The 23,711-nt window shown below is 38.5% G+C and overlaps 1 protein-coding gene across 17 annotated transcripts in view; it reads right to left on the minus strand.

Annotated features, from left to right (window-relative positions):
- ARSG (arylsulfatase G) overlaps positions 1-23,711 on the minus strand; it is a 157,195-nt gene that overhangs the window by 65,753 nt on the left and 67,731 nt on the right. For all 17 annotated transcript variants that reach the window (XM_058170409.1, XM_058170399.1, XM_058170402.1 and 14 more), the window contains exons 7-9: positions 11,917-12,113; positions 7,596-7,676; positions 292-400 (exon numbers count right to left, since the gene is read on the minus strand). In XM_058170409.1, the coding sequence (XP_058026392.1) occupies positions 292-400; positions 7,596-7,676; positions 11,917-12,113 (387 nt within the window). The remainder of the gene's footprint in view (positions 1-291; positions 401-7,595; positions 7,677-11,916; positions 12,114-23,711) is intronic.

The raw sequence follows: 23,711 nt of genomic DNA on the forward strand, positions 1-23,711 counted from the left end.
CCCTATTCTGGAACCTTGTTTACAAATGCTCTCTACTGGCCTGAAAGAGGTTAAGAAAAGCAATAGATTGCAAAATGCTGTGGAACTTTACAGAGGTCATTACCTTTTATTTATCGTTTTTATCACTTCAGAGATGACAAATTCTTCCATGTTTAGGAATGTGTGTTCTCAGCTGTTCTAGCAGCTCAGCTTGCTATGGTTTGGGAGTCAGTCATCTACACACTGTTCTAGATGGACCATACAGGAATCTTATATGAACAATCCATAACAGAAAGCATTTTTGTCTCTTACCTTAACATCAAAGGGCTCGTCACATTTGCTGGGATCTTCCCTGGCCAATATGCAACTGTGGGAACGCGGTGTCCTCCTTCCCAGGTTGTTTGCTTTGCTGAGCTACCACCTGTAAAATTTAAAAAGGAAAAAAAACCCCCACGTTTTCAGATGCTTGTTGGCCAATACTTTTATATTCAATCAATCAATCAATCAATCAATCAAAAAAGAATTATTAAGTAAGGGTGCAGAAGAAAGTAATCCTTTTCAGCCAAGAATACAAAATGTCATAGGAAAGAAAAGACAAGGTATCTATTAAGATATTTAATGATACACCCCCAAAAAACAAACCCCAACAAAGGAAAATAGTTGCACATACAGAATAAATATTAGTATAAGGTCTCAGTATTGTCTCATTTTCTTCTGAAGAGCCAAGACCCCAAGGTCTACTCAGTATCTGAGATATTTTTGGATTTCCTCACCAGCTCAAGGTTGACTCAGCCTTCCATCCTTCCAAGGTCGGTAAAATGAGGACCCAGATTGTTGGGGGCAATAGGCTGACTCTGTAAACCGCTTAAGAGTCAGCTGTAAAGCACTAGGAAGTGGTATATAAGTCTAAGTGCTATTGCTATATGGCAGCTTCTGAAGACTCAAAGTAGTTTCAAAAAGACAGCATGACATAGTATGTATCAAGTTACCTTTGGGTGCAAGTTTTATACTTGGCTAAATCAATTTCTGCCCCACTTAAATGACCTTCTTTTAGGAACCCTTGAGAAAGCTTAGTAGACCCAAGATGTTGCAGAGAACAACCTGGTGAATGAATGACACCCATAAAAGCCCAATTTTCCCAATCAGTATATTTATTTACATTTACCTAAAACTGCGTAGCTCCAGAATAATGTTAGACCTGGGAATTTGCCATGGAGACAGCTAGAATTGAAGATTCATATTATGAAAGATGCTGCTAGATTAGGGAGAATTAGACATCAGGGATCAAGCTAAGGAAGAGTCGCTCCTTTTCAAAGAACAAGGCCAAACCATGAGGGTTCCCTCCCAAGCAGCAAAAACATCTTTAGAGGATATCAAAACTTACAAATGTTTTCAGGGTTTAAGATTTGGAGATTTGAAGAACTGTGTCAGCAAAACTACATAAATGGAAAAAAAAAAAACAACCAACCCACTTCCCACAAATTTCAAGACTATTTAGCTTTGCTTCCAGGTCCAGATGTCAAGATGGGGATGAAGCAGGGTGAGTCTACACTCCATTTATATAATAAGATTTGAAAATGTTTATTGCACAAACTGTTTCATTAGACTGCAAAAACATTTATATAATGATAAACCTGGCACAGTTTAAAAAATTATCCCTCCTGCCCGCACTGTAGGCAATTTCCCCTTTGCCTCTTCACACAGAAACATAGGAAGCAGGTCAGACTAATCCGGTTATCTCTGAAAGGTCTTTGGCTCATCTCCAAAACTGGCAAACTTCATTTCCCTCCCCACCCCCCACCAAGCATTCACTTCACTATGGTTGTCCAACAGAGCAGAAAACAATTTGGCCAGGATTTACATCTTCCAAAGCATCCTGATATTAAAAAAGTGTAATAGCTTTTCACAGCATGAAGCAGATTGAAAGTCTAACCCTAACAAACAACTGAAAATTTGGCAACCATAACCTTGCTTCTGGCATTCAGATAAATGACAGACACTTTAAGTCACACCCTTCTTTTAGGACTTGAGAATAGAGCTGGAAGGGGTTTTCTAGCCCAGCCCCCTGCACAAGCAGGAGACCCTTTACCATTTCAGTAAGGTGGCTGTCCAGTCTCTTCTTAAAAACCTCCAGTGGTGAAGCACCCACAACATCTAGAGGCAAGCTGTTCCATTGGTTAATTGCCTTCACTGTTAGGAAGTTTTTTGCTTAATTCCAGAGAGTATTGGATCAATCAAGGAGAGAATAGTGCTTCTCTCCTTGATTAGTTTCCATCCATTGTTTTGCTACCAACCTGCTACCAACCTGCCTTCCATTGAGGACCTGTATACTGCACAAATCAAGAAGAGGGCCGTGAAAATATTTACAGACCCCTCGCATCCTGGACATAAACTGTCTTCTCCTACCCTCAAAACGACGCTATAGAGCACTGCACACCATCTGCAAATTTAATGTTCCCCTTCTATTCCCTTGTAAATCTAGATTTTAAAAAATCAATTATTCTCAAACAGATCTTGCTCTAATGACTATGCCTATAGAATAGTTGCGGGCAGCAATAAAGCCAGTTCTCCAGCAGATATTAAAAAACAAAGGAACAAATAATGAGATACCGGGGAAAAAGTTATGTGTGACCCAACCTATCTGTCCTCACTTACCTGAACTAGGTCGCCTGTTGTTTTTTGATGCAGTGCAGACAGGGACAAGTATCTGAGGGTGGGGGAAAGAGTATAGAACTTGCAAGTGATGGCATGTATTATGACTAAAGTCCTGTCCTTATGTGCATGCATATACAAAAATCTCCTGCAGGCGTTGTCCTCCCACATGGAAGCCTATGTATTTAGGGAGTGGGGAGATGGGAATGATAAGCAAAATTCAAAAACTGAAATAGAAGTTTAGTGGTATACCAGAAACCATTTTGAGAGGATTAACCTGGCTTCTGGAAGGGCAGAGCATAACAATTACAGTTTTTGTTGTTATCCCTACCAAGACTGTTATTCCCCAGTTAAGATGGAGGTATCTGAGTTGAGCTATTAATCAGGGTTGAATTTGTTTAATATTTGGATGGAAAACCATCAGAAAATCCAAGGGTGAAGGTTAGGCTTGGAAAAATGTAGTGCCAAACCACTTCAGACTATTGCCAAGAAAGCTAATAACAAGTACCCAAGTATTATTCATAGCCAAGTCACCACAACTCAAACTTTTTTTGAATGACTTTTGCTATTTCTATTTATCAGCTTTCTTAGCTGATGTTGGTTGATTTTCTTCTTCATGATTTGAATCCTACTGAACGGCTTGCAGCTGTAAACGTAATACAGGTAGTTCTCAATTTACAACCATTTGTTTAGTGACCATTCAAAGTTACAAAAGCACTGGAAAAGAGACTTGTGACTGTTTTTTACACTTATAACCGTTGCAGCATCCCAAATGATCATGTGTGATCACAACTCAGACACTTGGCAATTGACTCATATTTATGCCTGTGGCAGTTTCCCAGGATCAAGTTTTGCAACCTTCTGACAAGCAAAGTCAATGGGGAAGCCAGATTCACTTAACAAGCGTGCTGCTAACTTAACAAATGCATTGATTCCACAAGAAATGTTGTAAAATGGGGCAGAATTCACTTAACAACTGTCTCGCTTTGGGTTCAATTATGGTAAGTCAAGGACTACCTGTACCTAATAACGAATGAGATAATCAATTTTGCTGTTATTAGTAATTGGGTGGTTGTAAATTATTCCAAATTTAGACAATCTAATTTTTTCTAAAGACCCATGGTATTGCACCTACTGCCCCATACCACTTTTTCCAAAATTTGTGATTTTTTATTTCAAAGCTTGTTATTTTGTCATCTTTTCCGATTCTGTGCCTTCAACGCTACTGTCTCTTGGGATGTCTATATCAAGAAATGAGACACGGTTCTTTCCAATGACAGCAATGTCTGTATCATCATCATCATCATCATCTCATGGGTTATTCCTAGTAGAAAACCATAAAATATGTCTTTGCTACTAGACTAATTCAATTTGTACAGTATAGGCAGTCCCCAACTTATGATTGCGATTGAGCCTAAAATTTCAGTTGTTAAGCGAGACAGTTGCTAAGTGAGTTTTGCTCCGTTTTATGGCCTTTATTGCTTTAAATCAATAAATTAAGTAAATCATTTATTTATTTATTTTGTCACAACATCATATAAAAAGATTATATAGTATATAAACATATATATGAGTAAATATTAAGAGGTATAAGCATATATATATATATAGGTCTTTGGTTGTTCGGGTTTTCTCCCGTGTAAAATTGGAAGTGTCTTGGCAACGTTTCGACGAAGTCTCATTCGTCATCTTCAGGCTTCAGCTTCGTGCTTCTGGGAGCAATGTGCTTCTTCGTGCTTCTGGGAGCAAGCTGAAGCCTGAAGATGACGAATGAGACTTTGTCGAAACGTTGCCAAGACACTTCCAATTTTACACGGGAGAAAACCCGAACAACCAAAGACCTATATACAAACACCCGTGAAAACCTCAGAAAACAATAGGACAGGAACGGTAGGCATGTTTGTGCGCTTATTGAATCTAGCTTCCCCATTAACTTTACTTGTCAGAAGGTTGCTAAAGATGATAAGTGACCCTGGAACCTACAACCGTCATAAATATGAATCAGTTGTGAAGTAACTGAATTGTTATCACATGATCATAGGGATGCTGCAACAGTCATAAATGTGAAAAATGGTCAAAAGTCACTTTTTTCAGTGCCATTGTAACTTCAAACAGTGACTAAACAAACTCTTGTAAGCTGAGAACTGCCTGTACTTTGCTGCTGTAAAAGGGCCTCCAGATGCTGCAGCATCTGAAGTTAAGATAGGTAAATTCATCCTGTAAGCCGCCAAGATATCCCAGGAGGGGGACAGTAAAAAAAACCAACAAGTGTTGTTCTGGGTTGCCATGATACTATAAATACATGAAAATATCCAAAACTGTACCAGTAACTAAGGACAACTTGAAGGTAACTTTATTGTAAAATGATTACTTGTTATGCCCTTAGCTTACACGGAAAATTGTGCCCTTGGGGCTCTCTGTGCAACTTCAAATGTTTGAGTCCTGATGGAATATCCCTTCATTACAAATGTTTTTTTTTTCCCTGGAGTAAAAAGATTTAGCTCACCCAGCCTGGTTTCTTTTAGATGTCCATCACGAAATTGTTTGATTACTCTCTTAACAAAACCCAGGTTTTATGGGGCTCACAACTGGAAGCACTGACTCAGTATAACAACAGGTACACTTGTGACATACCTCCAGTTTTGCTTATTAAATGTAAAGGTTCTCCACTGAAAAGTGGGCTAAAGAAAACAGACTCAGTTTAGTTCCTTCCCCTCTCCAAATGCCTTGAGTTCAAATAAATGGCAGCCAATTGAAAAATTGACCTGTCTTTCCTTCATGCACTGTCCTGAAGCACAAAGAATATCAAATAAATATCAGCTCGAATAGACATTTTCTGGATCAAATCTTTGTGAAACAGAAAGAATTCATATTCTGGTATTTATTTCAACAGAGGCTATTCACATTCTCTACTGCATCGAATTACAAATTACAAAAAGATTCCTGGGAAAATCTGAGAGATGACAGAAACAAAATGTTCCTGAAATGAAAGAAACAGGAGAGAAACTGAAAAACCAAAAATGGAAAATTAGCAGCAAAGGAGATGTTTCTGGACCAATTTCAGATGTCACTCTTTTCCAAACACTTCTTACAGATTCTCCAAAAAGCTGTAGAGAATTATCTCATATATCTGTAAGACTTTCAATCCCAACAAGACATAGGTGGTGGTAGGTTTTCCTCAAGGAAATATTTTTAGTATTTCTTAATGAAGGTCTCCCCTCTTATGAACAGATTCATATTTTTTTCCTAGATCCTTGTGTTCAAAAAAAAAAAAAAGCAAGAAAATAGCTAGCATCTTCAGGTAAGATAACCGTTTAAGAACTGAGTTATAGCTATAATGGGACAGTGTGTTGGAACTTCATCTCATTCCTTAGACTGGGGTGATAGTGAAAAAGAAGGAGGTTGGACTAGATAGATGATCTCCAAAGTCCCTTCCAGCTCTGTTTTGATTGATGATCAATACAGTTTCCTCCTTCTTTTCTTCCTTCTGCCCCTTCTCCCATCCCCTCCTTCCTCCTCTTCCATTTCTCCTTCTATTTTTTTTTTTGCATTCTTCCCCAGGAGACTCACCTAGCATTTATGCTGACAGTACTTTGGAGCTGTATTTTCCCTGCATTTAAAACCTTTTCCATCATTTCGATGTTGTGTTATATATGCTATATTTGCATATTGTACTTTATTCAACATTTCAATCTGTTGTAAATTTGATTTGGGGTTTTTTTAATAATTAATTTTTAAAAATTGCTTCAAGTCAAAAAGCTTATTGATATACAGATAAAGAAAGCTAGCAAATTAGCCAACCACTATTTCAGTTTTATTCGTTGCTGGCATTAATCATTCTCTCACACACTGGTCTGTCACAAATATCAATAATCATCATAATCATCATCCTAATAATAATAAAACCCACAGTGAGGCACTACCTTGATGCTGTGAGCCTTTCTCTATGAATTTTCCCAATTGATTTTTAAAGACTTCTAATGGGGTAGCTGCCCTGCAATAAGCTCAATGAATTAATTATTTCTATGACATAGATTTTATTTTGGAAAAGCAAGGGCTGCCAATCTGAGACATTCATTTGCATGAATGAAATTATATCATGTGTCAAGATATGATCTTTTAAAACTTACAGAACAGTTTTTAAACAACGAAAAGAAACTCTGAGACTTCCTCTGTGGGAGTTCTGCCTCAATCTTTTTTCCCCTTCTATATTTGGAAATGGACAGGAAACAGATGTGGAAAAGCCAGCTACTGCTATTCCCAAAGAGTAACTGGGAAAGTATGACTTTAAGAGCATCAGTTCAAGTGTAGTCACTCACAGACATACACACCAAGAAGGGTATCAGATACAAAACCAGGAAAGATCTGCATTTACGCTGCACTTTCCTGTCTGCATAACAGAAATAACTATCCCTCTTCCTTTGCTGACTGAGCTGAGAGGACGTTAGTCTCTGTTCTGATACATGGTAGAAGGGTGCAAAGTTCCATTACGACAGCATTTTTAAACCATGAAAAATAAGTGTGCGAGGAACCATAAAAAGTAAAAGGGATCCTCATTTCAAACTTGATGCCGCTGATGAAATAATCCAAGGGTCAAATACAATCTCAATAGCGTGAATAAATAATATAAATGGCTATAAACCATTAAAGGGTTTGTTTTTGATGTTACATAACATTTAAATGTTTAATAATAATAATAAACATATTTCTTTATCATGTTTGGAAGAGTGAGCATCACACAGACAACTTTCCCACTTTGACAGCATTTCATAAATGACTGCTTGAGGCAAAACTGACTATAGGATAGCCCTCTAATTTCATGCAGCAATGTGCCCAGCGAAGCATGTTTCAAAAAAAGAAAGATGAGCCATTAGATTGAGAAAGAAAATGTAATAAAAAAAGAAAATGCAACCCAAATTTTCTAATCAGAAAAGCTGAAGAGAACTTTTAAAAAGTGACATTACCTTTTTTTTGTTGCCACATCCCTGTATATGGACCAACACTTCCTGCATAGTCACACTTCTCAGACCAAGGACCATTGTCCCCTAGAAAGATAAGAGGAGACCTGTTGACAAACAGAACAGGAAGGTGTCTCTCATTGGAAACAATGGGAGCAGCCACAGCAAGGTTACGGTTCAAGGGCCAAAGAGTGTAGTTCCCATTTCTTTCAACTGAATATTATTTATATTAGCACATGATTAATCAGGCTTTATCAAGCTTCTTTTTCTTATACTATCAAATGGGTTATATGAAGTTGGAAAGGAAGGTACAAGATTATAAAGGATATGGAAGAACCTCAGAATTCCATCCCTGCAGGGATTCACCTGTTCCTTAATGCAGGAATTTAATAAATTATTAAAAACGTTTTCAGAGAAAACAAAAGAAATTGTCACTTTTTTGTTAGAATACCTGACCTACCAAAATAAAAAGTATCATGTTAGGTACAATTCTATAATAAAAGTTATGACTGCAGAAACCAAACGGGTAGCTTTCACTGAACAGACATCAACAAACAAGCATGGCGATTATGCAAAACTTGGTGATTAGATCAAGTTGGCCTACTATGTTTCCCCGAAAATAAGACCCTGTCTTATATTTTTTGAACCCCGAAATAAGGGCTTGGCCTTATTTTTGGGACCTGTCCTATTTTCGGGGAAACACGGCAACAAATGTATTGGCTGGAAGAAAAATAAATAGCAAAGGCTACCTCTATCCTTCTTGAAATTCTAATGTATAAGGATGCTTTACAAGAGACTATTGAGCCTGAGAGAATAGTCTTCAAATCCTGAGCTAGGCTAGGATCTGGAATGACTCAGGAGTTCACAGCCTCCCTGGGAAGTGTGGGCTTTTTCCAGATGATGACTAGTTCAACCCATTTCCCATCTTTTCCTGTTTTGCAGGTTTTTGATCTACACCAAACAGAGCTGGCATATTCTCCTGCAGAATAACATAGGGCTAATATGGAAGTTCTTATACTGTGTGCAGTTGGGCGCCTTCTTGTGTTCATTAATTTCCTCAGCAGTTATAGTGACAATATTGTAATTTGTCAAGATTGGAACCTTTTTTTTTTCTTTTCCGCTTCTATTTACATTTACATCTATTCTACTTACTCATTATTCTTATTTTTACTCTTTCTTTTCTAATATTTACATTGATTTTATTTTGTCAAGAAATATTTGTCATATTTATATGGCTGACCATCTCACAAGAGTATGTCTGGATGATGCATAACAGTGAATTTGTTTAACAAAAATTTCTTTCATAAAATTTGTATTTTTTTTACAAAGAAAACCTGGCTGCCAAACCACACTGAATAGCAAATGGGTCCCTTGCCTTCAAGAGGAATCTAAACAGGACTATGAAGCAGGACAATTACGAACTCTAAAAGATTAACATTGTTTTTTTCTTAAAACAAACTTGCAGAGAGACTTTTTTTTCTGAGTGAGGAGGAAAGCTATTTGCCACTTGAATAATTCTTAAGGATAAGGAGACAAAACAATAATAAGAAAGAGTTTGCCTTGGAGTTTAATGAACCACCTTTTACTTCCCTCACTTGGGAGAAAACAACTCATTAATGGCAGACTTCAGAACTGGCTATTTTGTTCTTATGTAATGAAGTGCTTAATTATTAGTCAAAGGTTTGTGTTTTTGGCTAGAATTGAAGAATTCGTTCAAAGAAACAGTGCCTGTAGCGAACAACTTCAAAACGGACTACTGATACGTGCAAAACCCCTTTAAAATTGTAAGTAAATTGGGTAGTCTGTTCATCACCCACATTAAATTTGGTGACAAGAAAGAATTCCTGCCAAGGTTAACCTGCACCGCACAGGTTTTATTGAGAACAATCTAGAATCAGCCAGTAGTATCACCTCATCTGCTTCATGGCTAAAACTCAGCCACAGCTACTTAAGTGTTGTAGGTTCAGAAGGAGCAAAGATACTCTTAAGATTCAAAGGAGAACAGAACTGTATGCTATGCTCTCAATCAGTTTAACAAATCTACACTGAATCTGAAGCCTTTACTCTGGCTTTTTATAAAAAAAACAGCAAAAAAGGCACTTTCATAAAAACAGAACTTGTGTGCTGATTTTTCTTTTCAGATAGGAGCCCAGTTGTTTTGGAGAAAATAAGTTTACTCAATAGAATTCAAGAGATGGGTCATCCAAGACCATGTGACACTGGTGGATTATTGAAGTTAAAAGGAGAAGCCCAGGAAAACTCATCCAAAAAGTCAGATACAGATTTCAAAGATATACAAACAGTTACAATACAGCTTGAAGCACCAAAATACCAGAGCAGCAAATTAATCTGAACATCAATTTTACAGTTTCAGTACATTAATCTGAACATTAATAACAAGCATCATTATTTAGCTGGCTGTCCCACTGATTTAAAAACCATTTCTGAGAAAAACCATGCTCGTTTATGACTAAATCTAGCAATGGATAAGGTTGCTAAAGCTCTTTCAAATACAGCAAGTACGAGCACACAAAAAATATACTCTACTCTACCGCAGCAACTTTTTAATTTGTTCCATGAACTCCTAAAGGTACAACATTTTTATTATCAGAGATTCATTTGGAAGGCAGGAGCTACCAGCTGATACTACAAAAGGAGGCCTTCCTGAATCAATCTCCATCTTTTTGTCTCTAAAGCTCTTAGAACCTATTGAGTGTATGACAAAATAAGTCTCTATGGGACCAATTTTAAGAATCGGTGGTTGTTTGCAAGAAGCACGTATCTGTCATAAATCATCAGCCTGTCAGATGCTTTTGGGGAGCTCTATCTTCTCAGAACCTTGATGTGAGTTTATTAAATTTGTCTGCTGCCCATTTTAGCAGAAGTTCCAGGGTATCTGGATGAGGCTATAGACCCAGATGAAAGAGTTTCATTCTACTGGCTAGTCTAAAGAAAAGAAGAATTAGGGGTGACATGATTTCAGTATTTGAGGTGCTGTCACAAAGAAGGGGTCAAATTACTCTCCAAAGCACCAGAGGGCAGGACAAGAAAAAATGGTTGGAAACTTACCAAAGAGAGAAGCAACCTGGAATTAAGGAGAAACTTCATAACAGTAAGAACAATTAAGCAGTGGAACCGCTTGCCTTCAGAAATTGTGGTCGCTCAATCACTGGAGGGTTTTAAGAAGAAACTGGACAGTCACTTGTCTGAGATGGTGTAAGTTCTCCTGCTTGAGCAGGGGGCTGGACTAGAAGACTTCCAAGGCCCCTTTCAGCTCAGTTCTATTCAACTTGGGCTGGTAGTTATGCTGTTTCAGAATAGGTAGGTTCTCCTGGAATCTGTAGGCAACATAATAAAACACCCACTTCCCAAATACAGGTGGTCCTTGACCATTCATTTAGTGATCCTTTGAAGTTATAACTGCACTGAAAAAGTGACTTATGACTATTTTTCATATTTATAGCCATTGCAACATCCCGATGGTCACCTAGTCAAAACTTGGATGTTTGGCAAATGGTTTGTTATTTATGATGGTTGCAGTCTCCTTTTGTGATATTCTCACAAGCAAGGTCAGTGGGATGCCAGATTCACTTAATAACTAGGTTAGTAACTTAACAACTGCAATGACTCACTTAACAACTGTGGCAAGAAAGGTCCTAAAATGGGACAGGGCTCGCTTAGCAACTGTCTTGCTTACCATCAGAAATTTTTGGCTCAGTTGTGGTTGTAAACCGAGGACTCCCTCTAAATGACTGAAGTTTATTTTTAACCAGGGTGACCAGGTGCAAGTGTTTTAGTGTGTGTGTTGCTAGCACAAGCCCAACTATGGAGTAACAAAGAATAAAAGATTGTTCCTCTTAATGACGTCAAAATCTGGAAACCTGGATTACCTGCATTGCAATACGAGACTTGAGTTCGGCCTATGGAATCTAACCTTCATTAACTTCTAAAGTCTGTGCAAAGAAAGAAACAATGGAGGGGGGGGGGCAGACAATGGAAGAAAATGAAGCTAACTGCAGAACAAAAGCAGCACCGGAAATAAATAAGACGGGTCGTGATACATCTATTTATACTTTTACTGCAGGTGGGCCTGGTGTATTCAAGCAGTGACTTGGCAGCTATCTTTCAGGGATGTTTTAGTTTCATGCACTGGATTTCATCCCTAGCCACCACACATGAGACATTTAAAATACTTCATTATATAATTTATCAGGATGATTCATGCTATTGTATCCAGCAAGTTCTCTGGATAGACTTTCAAATGTTCCTACCAAAATGACATCTCTGTGCCACTGCAGTGAGGGATTCGTTTTTTTTAAAACTTCACCTGTAAACCAGAGGAATGTATCTTCCTTTGCTGTGATGTCAACTGCATCCTTTATCTGTCCCACCAAAGCATCCATTTCCTTCAAGTACGTTCCATAGGGATCTTGGCAAGATGGATTCCAAGGTGCCTCAGACAAAACCAAAGGCACATGCATATGAGCCAAAGCAAGATATAGGAAGAAAGGGAGGCCCTTCTGGCTGGAAAACGAAACAAAATAAAGGTTTGCAACAGTTAATTATGTGGAGGAGCAATGTCCTTGCTCAGAATTGTTACACCTACACCTGTTACACCTACCATTATTAGTGGTAAAGCAGTCTCACACAGCAACTGACTAAAATTCCAACAGTTGTACAGGTAGACCTTGATTCATTTAGTGATTGTTTATAAAGTTACAAAGGCATTGAAAAAAAGTGACTTATGACAGGTTTCCACACTTAAGAGCATTGTAGCATCCTCATGGCCATGTGATCAAAATGCAGGCATTTGCCCACCGGCCTGTATTTATTGACAGTTGCAGCGTCCCATCTGATCACCGTTTATAATCTTCCCATCTGGCTTCCAGCCAGCAAAGACAATGGGGGAAACCAGGTTGGTTTAACAACTGCACAATTCATTTAACAACTTTGGTGATTTGCTTAACAAATGTGGCAAAGAAAGGTCTCAAGATCAGGTGCAATTCATTTGATAACTGTCTTGCTTAGCAGCATAAATTTTGGACTCAAATGTGGTCGTACATCGAAGACTGCCTCTACTTTTGTATTTTCTTTTCTTAAGAAAATCTCCGTTCCTACCAAACCTGTTCATATCAGCTTTCCTAGCATGCATTTATTCATAAAAAGGTGACTAAGTGACTCCGAGCAACTGTTACAATAATACAAATAAATATATTATAGATTTATAAAAGTCTAACTGTAAACTGGAGATAAGGAAATTCTCACATTTTCTTCAGGAAGAAATTATTGTTAATTCACATTTGCATACCGAGCAAATAGATCAACACATGATACTGTTAACATGGCTCTGCACTACATCCTACAACATCTTGAGTCTCCAAAGACCTATGCAAGGGTCCTCTTTGTAGACTTTAGTTCAGCATTCAATACCATCATTCCAGACACTCTTCTAACTAAGCTAAACCAGCTACAGGTACTGGAACAGACTTGTAAGTGGATCACAAACTTCCTAACAAACAGGAAGCAGCAGGTGAAGCTAAGCAAGATCACATCAAATACCTGTACAATTAGCACAGGGCCCCCCCAAGGCTGTGTGCTCTCCCCACTTCTCTCTGTATACCAATGACTGCATCGCCAATGATCCATCTGTTAAGCTACTGAAGTTCGCAGATGACACAACAGTGATTGGTCTCATTCGAGACAATGAAGAATCCGCATATAGACGAGAGGTCGAACGACTAGCTTTGTGGTGCAACCAAAACAATCTGGAACTGAACACACTCAAAACCGTAGAAATGGTGGTAGACTTTAGGAGAAACCCTTCCATGCTTCCACCTCTTACAATACTAGACAACACAGTATCAACAGTAGAAACCTTTAAATTTCTAGGTTCTATCATATTTCAAGATCTAAAATGGACAGCTAACATCAAAAACATCATCAAGAAAGGAAAACAAAGAATGTTCTTTCTGCGCCAACTCAGTAAGCTCAAACTGCCCAAGGAGCTGCTGATTCAGTTCTACATGTTGTGTCTCGCCCGCTTTCACCGCAGCCGGGGCCTTCTTATCTGCTTCCGAACACTGAGGAATGTCCTAGTATGCCTCCCGGCCCCAGCCCTGGCTCCATGCCCAGACAGGCTGAGGAGGAAGAAGTACCTCCAGCCCCCAGCTCTGGCTCCATGCCCAGGCAAACGGAGCAACTAGACCCCTCCCCCTCCCCCACAGCATGTGAGCCTGAGGAAGGTCAATTGCCAACAGCTGCAGACTGGAGTGACCCTCGCTTCAGAAGAATTGATAGGCGGCGGCGACAGAAGGAAGGGAGGGGCAGGCCTGGATAAGTACTGAGTCATGGAGCCACACCCCATGGCCTATATAAAGGATCTGCTTTCTGGCGTTCTCTGAGTCAGGCAAAGTCTAACATATCTTGCTGAAGTCACTTTCTGGTCTCCTGCCTGCCTTGAGAACTTTGCTAGGACTTTGGCACAGCTGCAGAGGCACGCCTGATTCGGATTTCCCTGACCCGGTCGTCAGTGGAGGAGTGGGACACGACACTACAGAGGAATTATTGAGTCTGTCATTTGCACCTCTATAACTGTCTGGTTTGGTTCTGCAACCCAACAAGAAAGACACAGACTTCAGAGGATAATTAGAACTGCAGAAAAAATAATTGCTACCAACCTGCCTTCCATTGAGGACCTGTATACTGCACGAATCAAGAAGAGGGCCGTGAAAATATTTACAGATCCCTCACATCCAGGACATAAACTGTTTCAACTCCTATCCTCAAAACGACGCTATAGAGCACTGCACAGCAGAACAACTAAACACAAGAATAGTTTTTTCCCGAAGGCCATCACTCTGCTAAACAAATAATTCCCTCAACACTGTCAGACTATTTACTAAATCTGCACTACTATTAATCTTCTCATCGTTCCCATCACCAATCTCTTTCCACTTATGACTGTATGACTGTAACTTTATTGCTGGCAATCCTTATGATTTATATTGATATATTGACCATCATTTGTGTTGTAAATGTTGTACCTTGATGAACGTATCTTTTCTTTTATGTATACTGAGAGCATATGCACCAAGACAAATTCCTTGTGTGTCCAATCATACTTGGCCAATAAAAAATTCTATTCTATTCTATTCTATTCTATTCTATTCCATTCCATTAGAAGATACATTAAACCAGATACGTGCAAAATTTTGGGAATCAAAACTACATTTTCCTTTTATGTAATGAGGAAACATCGCTTGAAATTGAGCAGAGATAGGCAAAAACAAAACTGGTTTAATATTCTTTTTAATTAAAATTAAATACAGTTAATGCCTTTATTCTCTCTGTATTTAATACTTTTCCTTTTCCTTCCATACTTGATAATTTCCCAATTGGCTGTTACAGAAATCTATCTTGGCTATAAAAGTTGGATCAAAGGATGTTTCTAACGAATACTAGGAAACCAAAGGCTGGAACTGCTGCTACTTTTTCCTGGGATGAGTGGAAAAACAGATTCTGTTTTAGCATTTTCTAGGATTTTTTCGTTTGTACTTTCTGTCCTCTGTTGTTATCCCACAGCTTTGAGAACCACTTTGCAACATAAGTTGCACCCAGTTGAGCAACTGATTTAAAAAAAAAAAACCTGACAGGAATAATTTCCCCCTCTTGCACTGAAATTTGTCATCGCTTGAACTTTTCATTTCCCTAAAACAACACACAGGAATGTTTCTCTCAGCACCATTCCTCTTTGGTCTCTTTTGCAGGGGCTGAAGCAAGAGTTGTACAATGTCACTTTTCTTCCCCATCTTGTTAACTAAAAAGATTGATCCATATTTTGATTCAGAGAGCTTTCACCCCACTTTCATTTCTTTTTATTTTTTATTAGAATTTTAAATAGAATAAAAATATAAAGAATCAAAGGAAAGCTTAAAAAATAAAATAAAAAAATATACAATTATGACTTCCTTCTCTTTCTACCAAGTAATTACCATCCTATTTTTTCCATTCCCTTCAGGGGTGAAATCCAGTAGGTTCCGACAGAGAACCGGTAGCGGGAATTTTGAACAGTTCGGAGAACCAGTAGCGGAAATTTTGAGTAGTTCGGAGAATCGACAAATACCACCTCTGGCTGGCCCCAGAGTGGGGTGGGAATGGAGATTTTGCAATATCCTTCCCCCAGGAGTGGGGATGGAATTGGGATTTTGCAGTATCCTTCCCCTGCCACACCCACCAAGCCACACCCACAGAACTGGTAGTAAAAAAAATTGGATTTCACCACTGATTCCCTTCCTCCTTTTTTTATTCTTGAACCATACCTTGAGTTACCTTGAGGTACGATGGGCAGATTATACATTTTATAAATAAATACTGGCATTTCTATAATCCCTCAGGGATGAAATGTAAAATTTGTTACTACCGGTTCTGTGGGCGTGGCTTGGTGGGGGGGTAATGTGACTGGGTGGGCATTGCCAACTTTTTTTTTTACTTTTAAAAGCATTTTTTCTACAAGCTCTTTGGCCGAAGAGGTTGTAAAAAAATGCTTTTAAAAGCCTCTGATGATCAGGCAACTCAGCTGGGATCGCCAGAGGAGCCTTTTAAAAGCATTTTTTTCTACAACCTCTTTGGGCGAAGAGGTTGTAGAAAAAATGCTTTTAAAAAGTTCTGACGATCCCAGCTGAGCCACGTGATCATCAGAGGCTTTTTTTTTTACTTTTAAAAGCATTTTTTCGATTGAAGAAAAAATGCTTTTAAAAGTAAAAAAACAACCTCTAATAATCACACGGCTCAGCTGGGCATGGGCGGGTGGGTGGGGGGACACAGGGATTTTTGCTACCGGCTCTCCGAACCACCCGCCACCATTGCTACCGGATCAGGTGATCTGGTCTGAACTGGAAGCATTTCACCCCTGATCCCACATCACATATAACTTCTAAAATTCATCTCATTGATTTATATATCACCAGAGTTGAACTCTAGGAAAAAGTTTAAAAGACTTCCTAATGGCAGCCCTTCTACAGTATACAATTAAAGCAAACACATTTTAAAAAACCAGTAAACACAAGTCACAGTCTCTTGCTCTGTTTTTTATCCCCTTTCATCTAGACCACGGGTGTCAAACCTGTGGCCCACAGGCTGGATGCATCACATGCTGGCCACTCCCACCCCCAGTTTAGCAAAGGAGAAAAAGTCACGATACATCACGTGACGCCATGACGCCGCGAGTTTGACACCCGTGATCTAGGCAGTACTATGTCCTTTCTACATAAAACATATAGATCAGGAAGTTTTTCTGGCAGTGAGCATCAAGGCAGTTTTGCACAATGCTGCAGATGTAAAAATGGCTGAAATTACACGACAGCTCATAGAACAGGTATCTTGTAGGCTTTGATTATCTAATCTGTTTAAAACTTTCCATTTTTATTAAATACATACATACATATTTTAAAATAGAGGTCAATGGGCCTTATCTAGCGGTTGCATCAGCAAAATGGTGCCTGATGTTAGCAGCTCCCAAACAGAGCAGATGGAAGAAGCAGGAATTTACAAGAAATTTTATTCTTCCCTGCAAGAGGTCTATCATACAGTTGTAGTACTATTACTTCATCTTGCAGAAATCCCCCAAGGTCTTATAATGTTATAACTTTGTGGTCAAAAATTGAGTAAGAAGGTTGCATCAAAAAGTTTTGAACATTGCTCTATATTTATCATTCCTGGGTTTTGCTACTAGGAGAAATAGTTGAACAATGTGGTCCATTCTTAATGCTCACTTACAAAGTTTTGGGTTACTAAAATGTATTAGAAAAAATGTTTACCTTGTAAAGGTTTATATTTAATTGCCAGGTCAGGAAATTTAATTAACTTGCACTGAAATGTTAACATTATCAATTGCTCACCAGTCGACATCATTCTGTAAGACAGACAGATATTTTAGATTAAGACATTGGCTGGAAAAGAGGAAAGAGAGAGAGAGAGAGAGAGAGAGAGAGAAGAAGAAGAAGAAGAAGAAGAAGAAGAAGAAGAAGAAGAAGAAGAAGAAGAAGAAGAAGAAGAAGAAGAAGAAGAAGAAAGAAAGAAAGAAAGAAAGAAAGAAAGAAAGAAAGAAAGAAAGAAAGAAAGAAAGAAAGAAAGAAAGAAAACTGAACAAGATTTTCTTGACCTTTTTGGAACAACTTCCTTAACCTCCAAGCCCTGTAAGAGCTACAAAAGTATAAATCCTTCTTTCCTTCCTTTTCTTCTTAGAGCAGAAGAAAAGGAAGTCTTAGCATGGTTAAATTTGGGAAAGGATATGAAGTATGGGAAGCATAAGTGGGCTAGGAACAAAGCTGAGAAATCTTTTGAGGGAATAATTACGGAATAAAATTCTATTCCAAGCAGAGTTTATAATATTCTTTAAATATCTGCACCAATTCAAAAACTCAGCTACATTAAAAACGCTGCAGTTCTTGAGACACTTTAGAGCACTCACATTTACATACCTTATTTTTCATCAAAAACAACACAGATTAAGGGGGGTTATTAATACAATCTATTTACTTTGAGCACAGATCACAGTCACTGCCTGCTGCAATTAAGAGCAATGTCTCTTCCTTCCTTCCATTTATATAACGACTGATCTTTCAACCAACTCTGGGGAGCTGCAATCAAAAATTAACCTCAAGACTTAGTCATTTTCCACAGACACTAGCAATTTAGAATTACTCATCAGAATACATGAGCTGACAAAGGATTAAGAGAAATAAAGTATTTTATTACAAGGCTTGCTTGTTTTCAAAGTGAAACTTGCTCACTTCTTGACTTACGACCACAATTGAGCCCAATTTTTTGTTGCTAATTGAGAAAGTTAAGAGAATTTTGCCCCATATTACAATCTTTCTTGCTAGTTGTTAAATGAATCACTGCAGTTGTTAAATTAGTAACAGTTATTAAGTGAATCTGATTTCCCCACTGACTTTGCTTGTCAGAAGTTTGCAAAAGGTTACAATGCAAGTGTTATAAATGTGAACCAGTTGTCAAGCACCTGAATTTTGATCACATGACCATGGGGTGGCTGTAATGCTCATAAGTGAAAAATGGTCGTAAGTCACCATTTCAAGGCCGTTGTGTCTTTGAATGGTCACTAAATGAACTGCTGTACATCGAGAACTAACTGTACTATTTACTTATAGGATGATAGGTAAGTTTACAGTTTGATCTTAAATGTCACAGTTGTTATTACTGTTCTTGAAACTTAGCAATTTCTGAGCTACAAATCCTGAATAAAATCTAAGTGCACCAGTTTTTTTCCTCAGGGTTAATTGAGGAAGATTCTTGATTTTTGTCCAGGTGCAATTTTGTGAGCTACTTTTCTCACACACTGTGTCAAACTCCCCTTTGCTCACATCTCTCTGAATCCTTAATGCCCACTAAAACTCAGAACTGCTAGACATTTGTTCACTTCTTGTGCAATTCCATTAATTGATTAATCAATAAACTCAGGATAAACAAAGAATTGGAAAACGTCTCTGAAAAGAGAGGTCCAATGCTAGAAAAGGTGGAAGGAAAGTGAAGAAAAGGATGACCAATAGCAAGGTAGATGGACTCCACAGTTTCAGTACTGATGGGTGCACCATTAGAAGACCCAGGTTATGGACACATCACCGTGGAGGAAATCTATGCAGTTACTACTCAGAGTCGAAAATGACGATAGCTCATATTCAATCAATCAAAACAAAGAATGGATTGACAAGATGTACAAATCCAGATCTAAACTCCCTCATTTCAGATTATATTTCTCTCTCAGGAAATTGCTTCTCCCTAGATTTCCACATGGAACGGTTTACTTCTCCCTGCTATTATTTAGCAAATGACGTCATTTTCTATCCTGCTCTAATTCACAGCTGACTTGATACACAAAGCAATTTCTTTCAATAATATAATAAATCACTTGCATTAAAATTACAACTATTACGTCAACTTTCATGTATTTTCCAGGAAAGAGGAGGATCTGGCAAGAATGGAAGATAAAAGAAATCCTTTCTGACACACCAGCGAAGAATGTTGAGGTATCTTAAATGTTAGATTTATTATAGTGCATAAATGTTTGTAGACAAAAAGGTTCCCCATCTGCCTCAAGTATTGTGCAGAAAAAAAGACTAAATGTGTGTGTGTGTGTCTGTGTGTGTGTGTTTACATACAAAGAGAGATGATTCATGAGCAACACAATTTAATTTCTTAACGAATCCTATATCGAGTATTTTATAACAAAATCTATTTTTGTGAGTCCTTTGATCAAGAATGTCTACTTTAAAACCGGTGTAACAATATCTCCTGAGATACTCAAAATATTTTCATTGGTTTTAGATACTGGAATTTCTGATGTCAAATTTATCCATTTATTCTTTATATGCGGACTAACCAATCTTTCCAATTAAAAGTACAGTGGAGAATTGCTAATTGCACTAATATTTACTGTACTGGAAGCTCAACAGTGCAAGAATGTCACTGTTAAACTCATGACTGCTATGTCAAAGACTACCATTGAGGAATAAACCTTGGATTCCGATCTCTCCTCTTGTATTGCTATCTATTTCGTCATTCTCCCTGAAAAAATGGCTATGCATATAAAGACATGGAATAGAAAGATTTAGCTGGTACCGTTTTCTTAATTCCAGTCTTATGATGACAAAGGACTTGGATGGCTACTTTCCATTTCTAAAAAAGCAATGTAATATCAAAAGAGAGCAGCTTTTATGAGGAATTTTAGATCTTCATGGAGAGCCCTCAAGAAAAGCACTTCTGCCTAGGGCTGGGCAAATCCTTTAAAAGAGCTCCTTCACAACATGCAAGAATGCACACAAAACACCTTTCCTAGAACCATTAAAGCAGCTATATATTGTTTTCCATCCTGCATGGCTGCCACATTATCTGAGCTCAGCTGCCTCCACATATTGTCTCACTAAGAAAAACATGAAGGAAAGTGACTGTGCACTGACATGCATGCAGAAACACAGGAGCAGTTTATGAAGCAGTTGTGCAAACCTAGATAAAGATCTGCTCAGAGGTAAATTGCTTAATAACCTTAATTTGGATCAGCAACTCTGCTGCTAAGTAAAATGAGAAATCATGTGACTGTAATTGTACTTCCCAGTTAGAAAGAGACAAGACAACACAGTTTCACACTTCATCTTTTGTTTGCCTTCTAACCACTTCCCTGTCCTTTGGAATGTTCAAGGGTCTGCTTGCTGTTTTGTACACATTGAACAGAATGCAACTGTATCAGCAGCCCAGGACTAGGAGCTGTGGACAGGCTAGGTTGTCCACTCTCTTGAGATCCCTTTCTTTCCAATCTCCCTGTTCTATGAAGAAAGATGAGAAAAAAAGCAAGTGATTTCTGTAGGCAATTTTTTTTTTTGCCTGACCCTTTCCTGCCACTGGCATAATCACACTGCTTTCAAAGTGTAGAAGAGCAAATAGCTTACTCTCATGCAAATCCTTCCTCTTCAATCTCTGCTCTGTAAGAGGTGAAAAAAAGAAAAAAAACCACCTTCAGGTCAGACAGGACAATGCATATTGACTGTAATGGTGACTGCATGCAGCAGTGGGTTTCACATATTCTTACCATCGGTTCACTGTCCACGCACACACTCGCTTTGCTTGCCTTCCGCACATGCGCCTGGCCTTTCGTGCATGCACCCGGCCTTCTGTGCATACGCCCAGCCTCAAAAACGTGGCTAAATAGGACGGCATTACGCCAGGGCAGGTAGGCAGGCCCACCTGCAATCATCGCTACCGGTCTGCCCAAACCAGTCTGAATTGTTCATGCTCACTAAAGGCTTGAGAGAAAAGCTTCCAGGGCCCTGATAAATGACATTGTTTAATCAAAGGAACTCAAAGCACGCTAACCCTATCACAGCAAATTGGCTGGGCAAATATTAGAGATCAGCAGTCCTTCAAGTAACCAAGCACTATGCCCTATTCTCCTCATTAAATAAGTAAACATTTAATAAAGAGGAGAGTGCAGGGATAGTCAACCATTTTATACCTACCGCCCACTTTTGTATCTCTGTTAGTAGTAAAATTTTCTAACCGCCCACTGGTTCCACAGTAATGCACTGTGTATCATCGTCTGTGCATGCCTCTCGCACATCGTGGATTGGGTTTGGCGGGGGGGGGGGGTGCTGGCTACAGCTCTGTTTGTCTGTTACAGCTGGGTGGTGTGGGGGGAGATGGATGAGCTATTCTGGGACAAGGCTCTTTTGTTTGCGGTCGCACTATAGCGCCATTTAGTTTCACTTACGTAACGTGAACTAAACTTATGCGCGGGCAATACAAATAGTATATTTTCATAAATTTAAATTGTCACAGGGAATTTTGTGAAAACCTAATGAAAATGTTTTTAAATAATGCTATGAATTTTTTTTAAAAAGTCAATTAAATTAAACAAAGGAAAGTGCTTCAGAATTGGACAAAACCCCTACCGCCCCATGAAAGCTGGAACGCCCACTAGTAGTCGGTAGGGACCACTAGCACTGGGATAGTGAATCGTACAAAGAATACTATTTAAAATGATTTCAGCATTCCAATACAGTAGATGCTCAGTAAAGAGAAAGGTGTGTTGCTAGGAAGATCAAATAAAGGATGATATTATAGAGACTAGTTCATTTTTACATAGCCAGATAACATGTGCTATTTTCTTGGTTATTGCTAGATTTATTTTCTCAGAGAAGTCTTGTTCTTTCTTCAGGGCTTTCCAAAAGAAAAAGGAGGGGACAAGAAATACAGCCTGTATGCGTGAGTGTTTTTGCCTAATTTAGCATAAAATATTCTCATGGACCTTAAAAATAAACAAATACAAGTTTGCATCAACATTTCCAAGATGGCACAGAACAATCTTCATTAAACGTATCTTTACAACAATCTACTAAACTAAAAGATAAGAACAAAAAGGATCAAGAAAAATGAAAATAAATGTGTATAAAGTTGTTTTTAAGGTATCAACTTGTCCACCCAAATGAATTTTCTCCTGGATTAGTTTCAGCTGCTTGCATAAGAGATTAACCAGTTCGATCCAGTTCGATCCAGTCCTAATACCCAATTAAACTCATGAGATTCATTAAAAAGGAAATATTTTTCATTAACCCCAGTTAAGTGTGCAGTGCCTTGATCTTCTATGAGTACAAATTGTGCCGAAATACAAAACTATAATAATAATGGTAAAATCAGCCAGAAACTTTCAAAGGTTCATTGGCAGCTTTCCAGGTTTTAGAAGTTGTTATGTGAAAATGTCTTGGATACATAATCCAATTCTAGCAGAGTCCTGTTGACCGATTTTTTTTTTACTGTGCTATGCAGATGTTTGCATATAACCAAGCAGGACTTCAGCATAAATATAGTATCTGTATGCAACTCCTGATAGTATCCTGAGGAAATATGTAGCGGCTTTAAAGTTGCAGATGTACGCTGATTTGCATTTCCATATACTCTGAAGCACATTTTTTGGAATCAGATCAAAGTTCTGTACTAAAGAAACAACTAGAACATCAGTTCTACTGAAGTTAAAATAAAATAGACTTCTGCACCAACTTTCTGTTACCACCTCTGATAAGACTGAAACTTGAATTCTGCATATTAACAAGGCAAGCTTAGTGCCAAAGTACATCAGTATTTTTTTTTTAGTATGTAGGAATTATCAATGCCATTAATACAATCCCACTGATGTGAAATATGGCCATATTCCTCTCTCTGGAACTAGAGTCGGAGCAGCTGGGGGTGCTGATATTCTGGCCCTCTGCCCCCCCCCCCCCCGCCCTCAGGCTGCCCTGGATAAGATCTCTACCATCAAGCGCATCTCAGAGGATGTGGCCAACTACCTCTACAAGACATACGAGGGAGGACCCAGGCTGACAGGTGGGGGGGGGGGCATCCTGGACAAGGCTAGCTTTTCCCCTCCCCGAATCCAAAAATAGTGTGTGCAGCCTATTTTTAAAAAGTTGTGTAAAAAGTTTTTCTTTTTCTCCCCCCCCCCTAATTACTTGCATAGGGATTATTCTTTATACTATTCATGTTGTTTGTATTTTTTGTTATGGAATGCACCAGTGAGGCTAAAACCAATTTTGTTGTATATATGATGTATAATGACAA

The sequence above is a fragment of the Ahaetulla prasina genome, chromosome 2 (genome assembly GCF_028640845.1).
Source record: "Ahaetulla prasina isolate Xishuangbanna chromosome 2, ASM2864084v1, whole genome shotgun sequence".
Taxonomy (NCBI): Eukaryota; Metazoa; Chordata; class Lepidosauria; order Squamata; family Colubridae; genus Ahaetulla; species Ahaetulla prasina.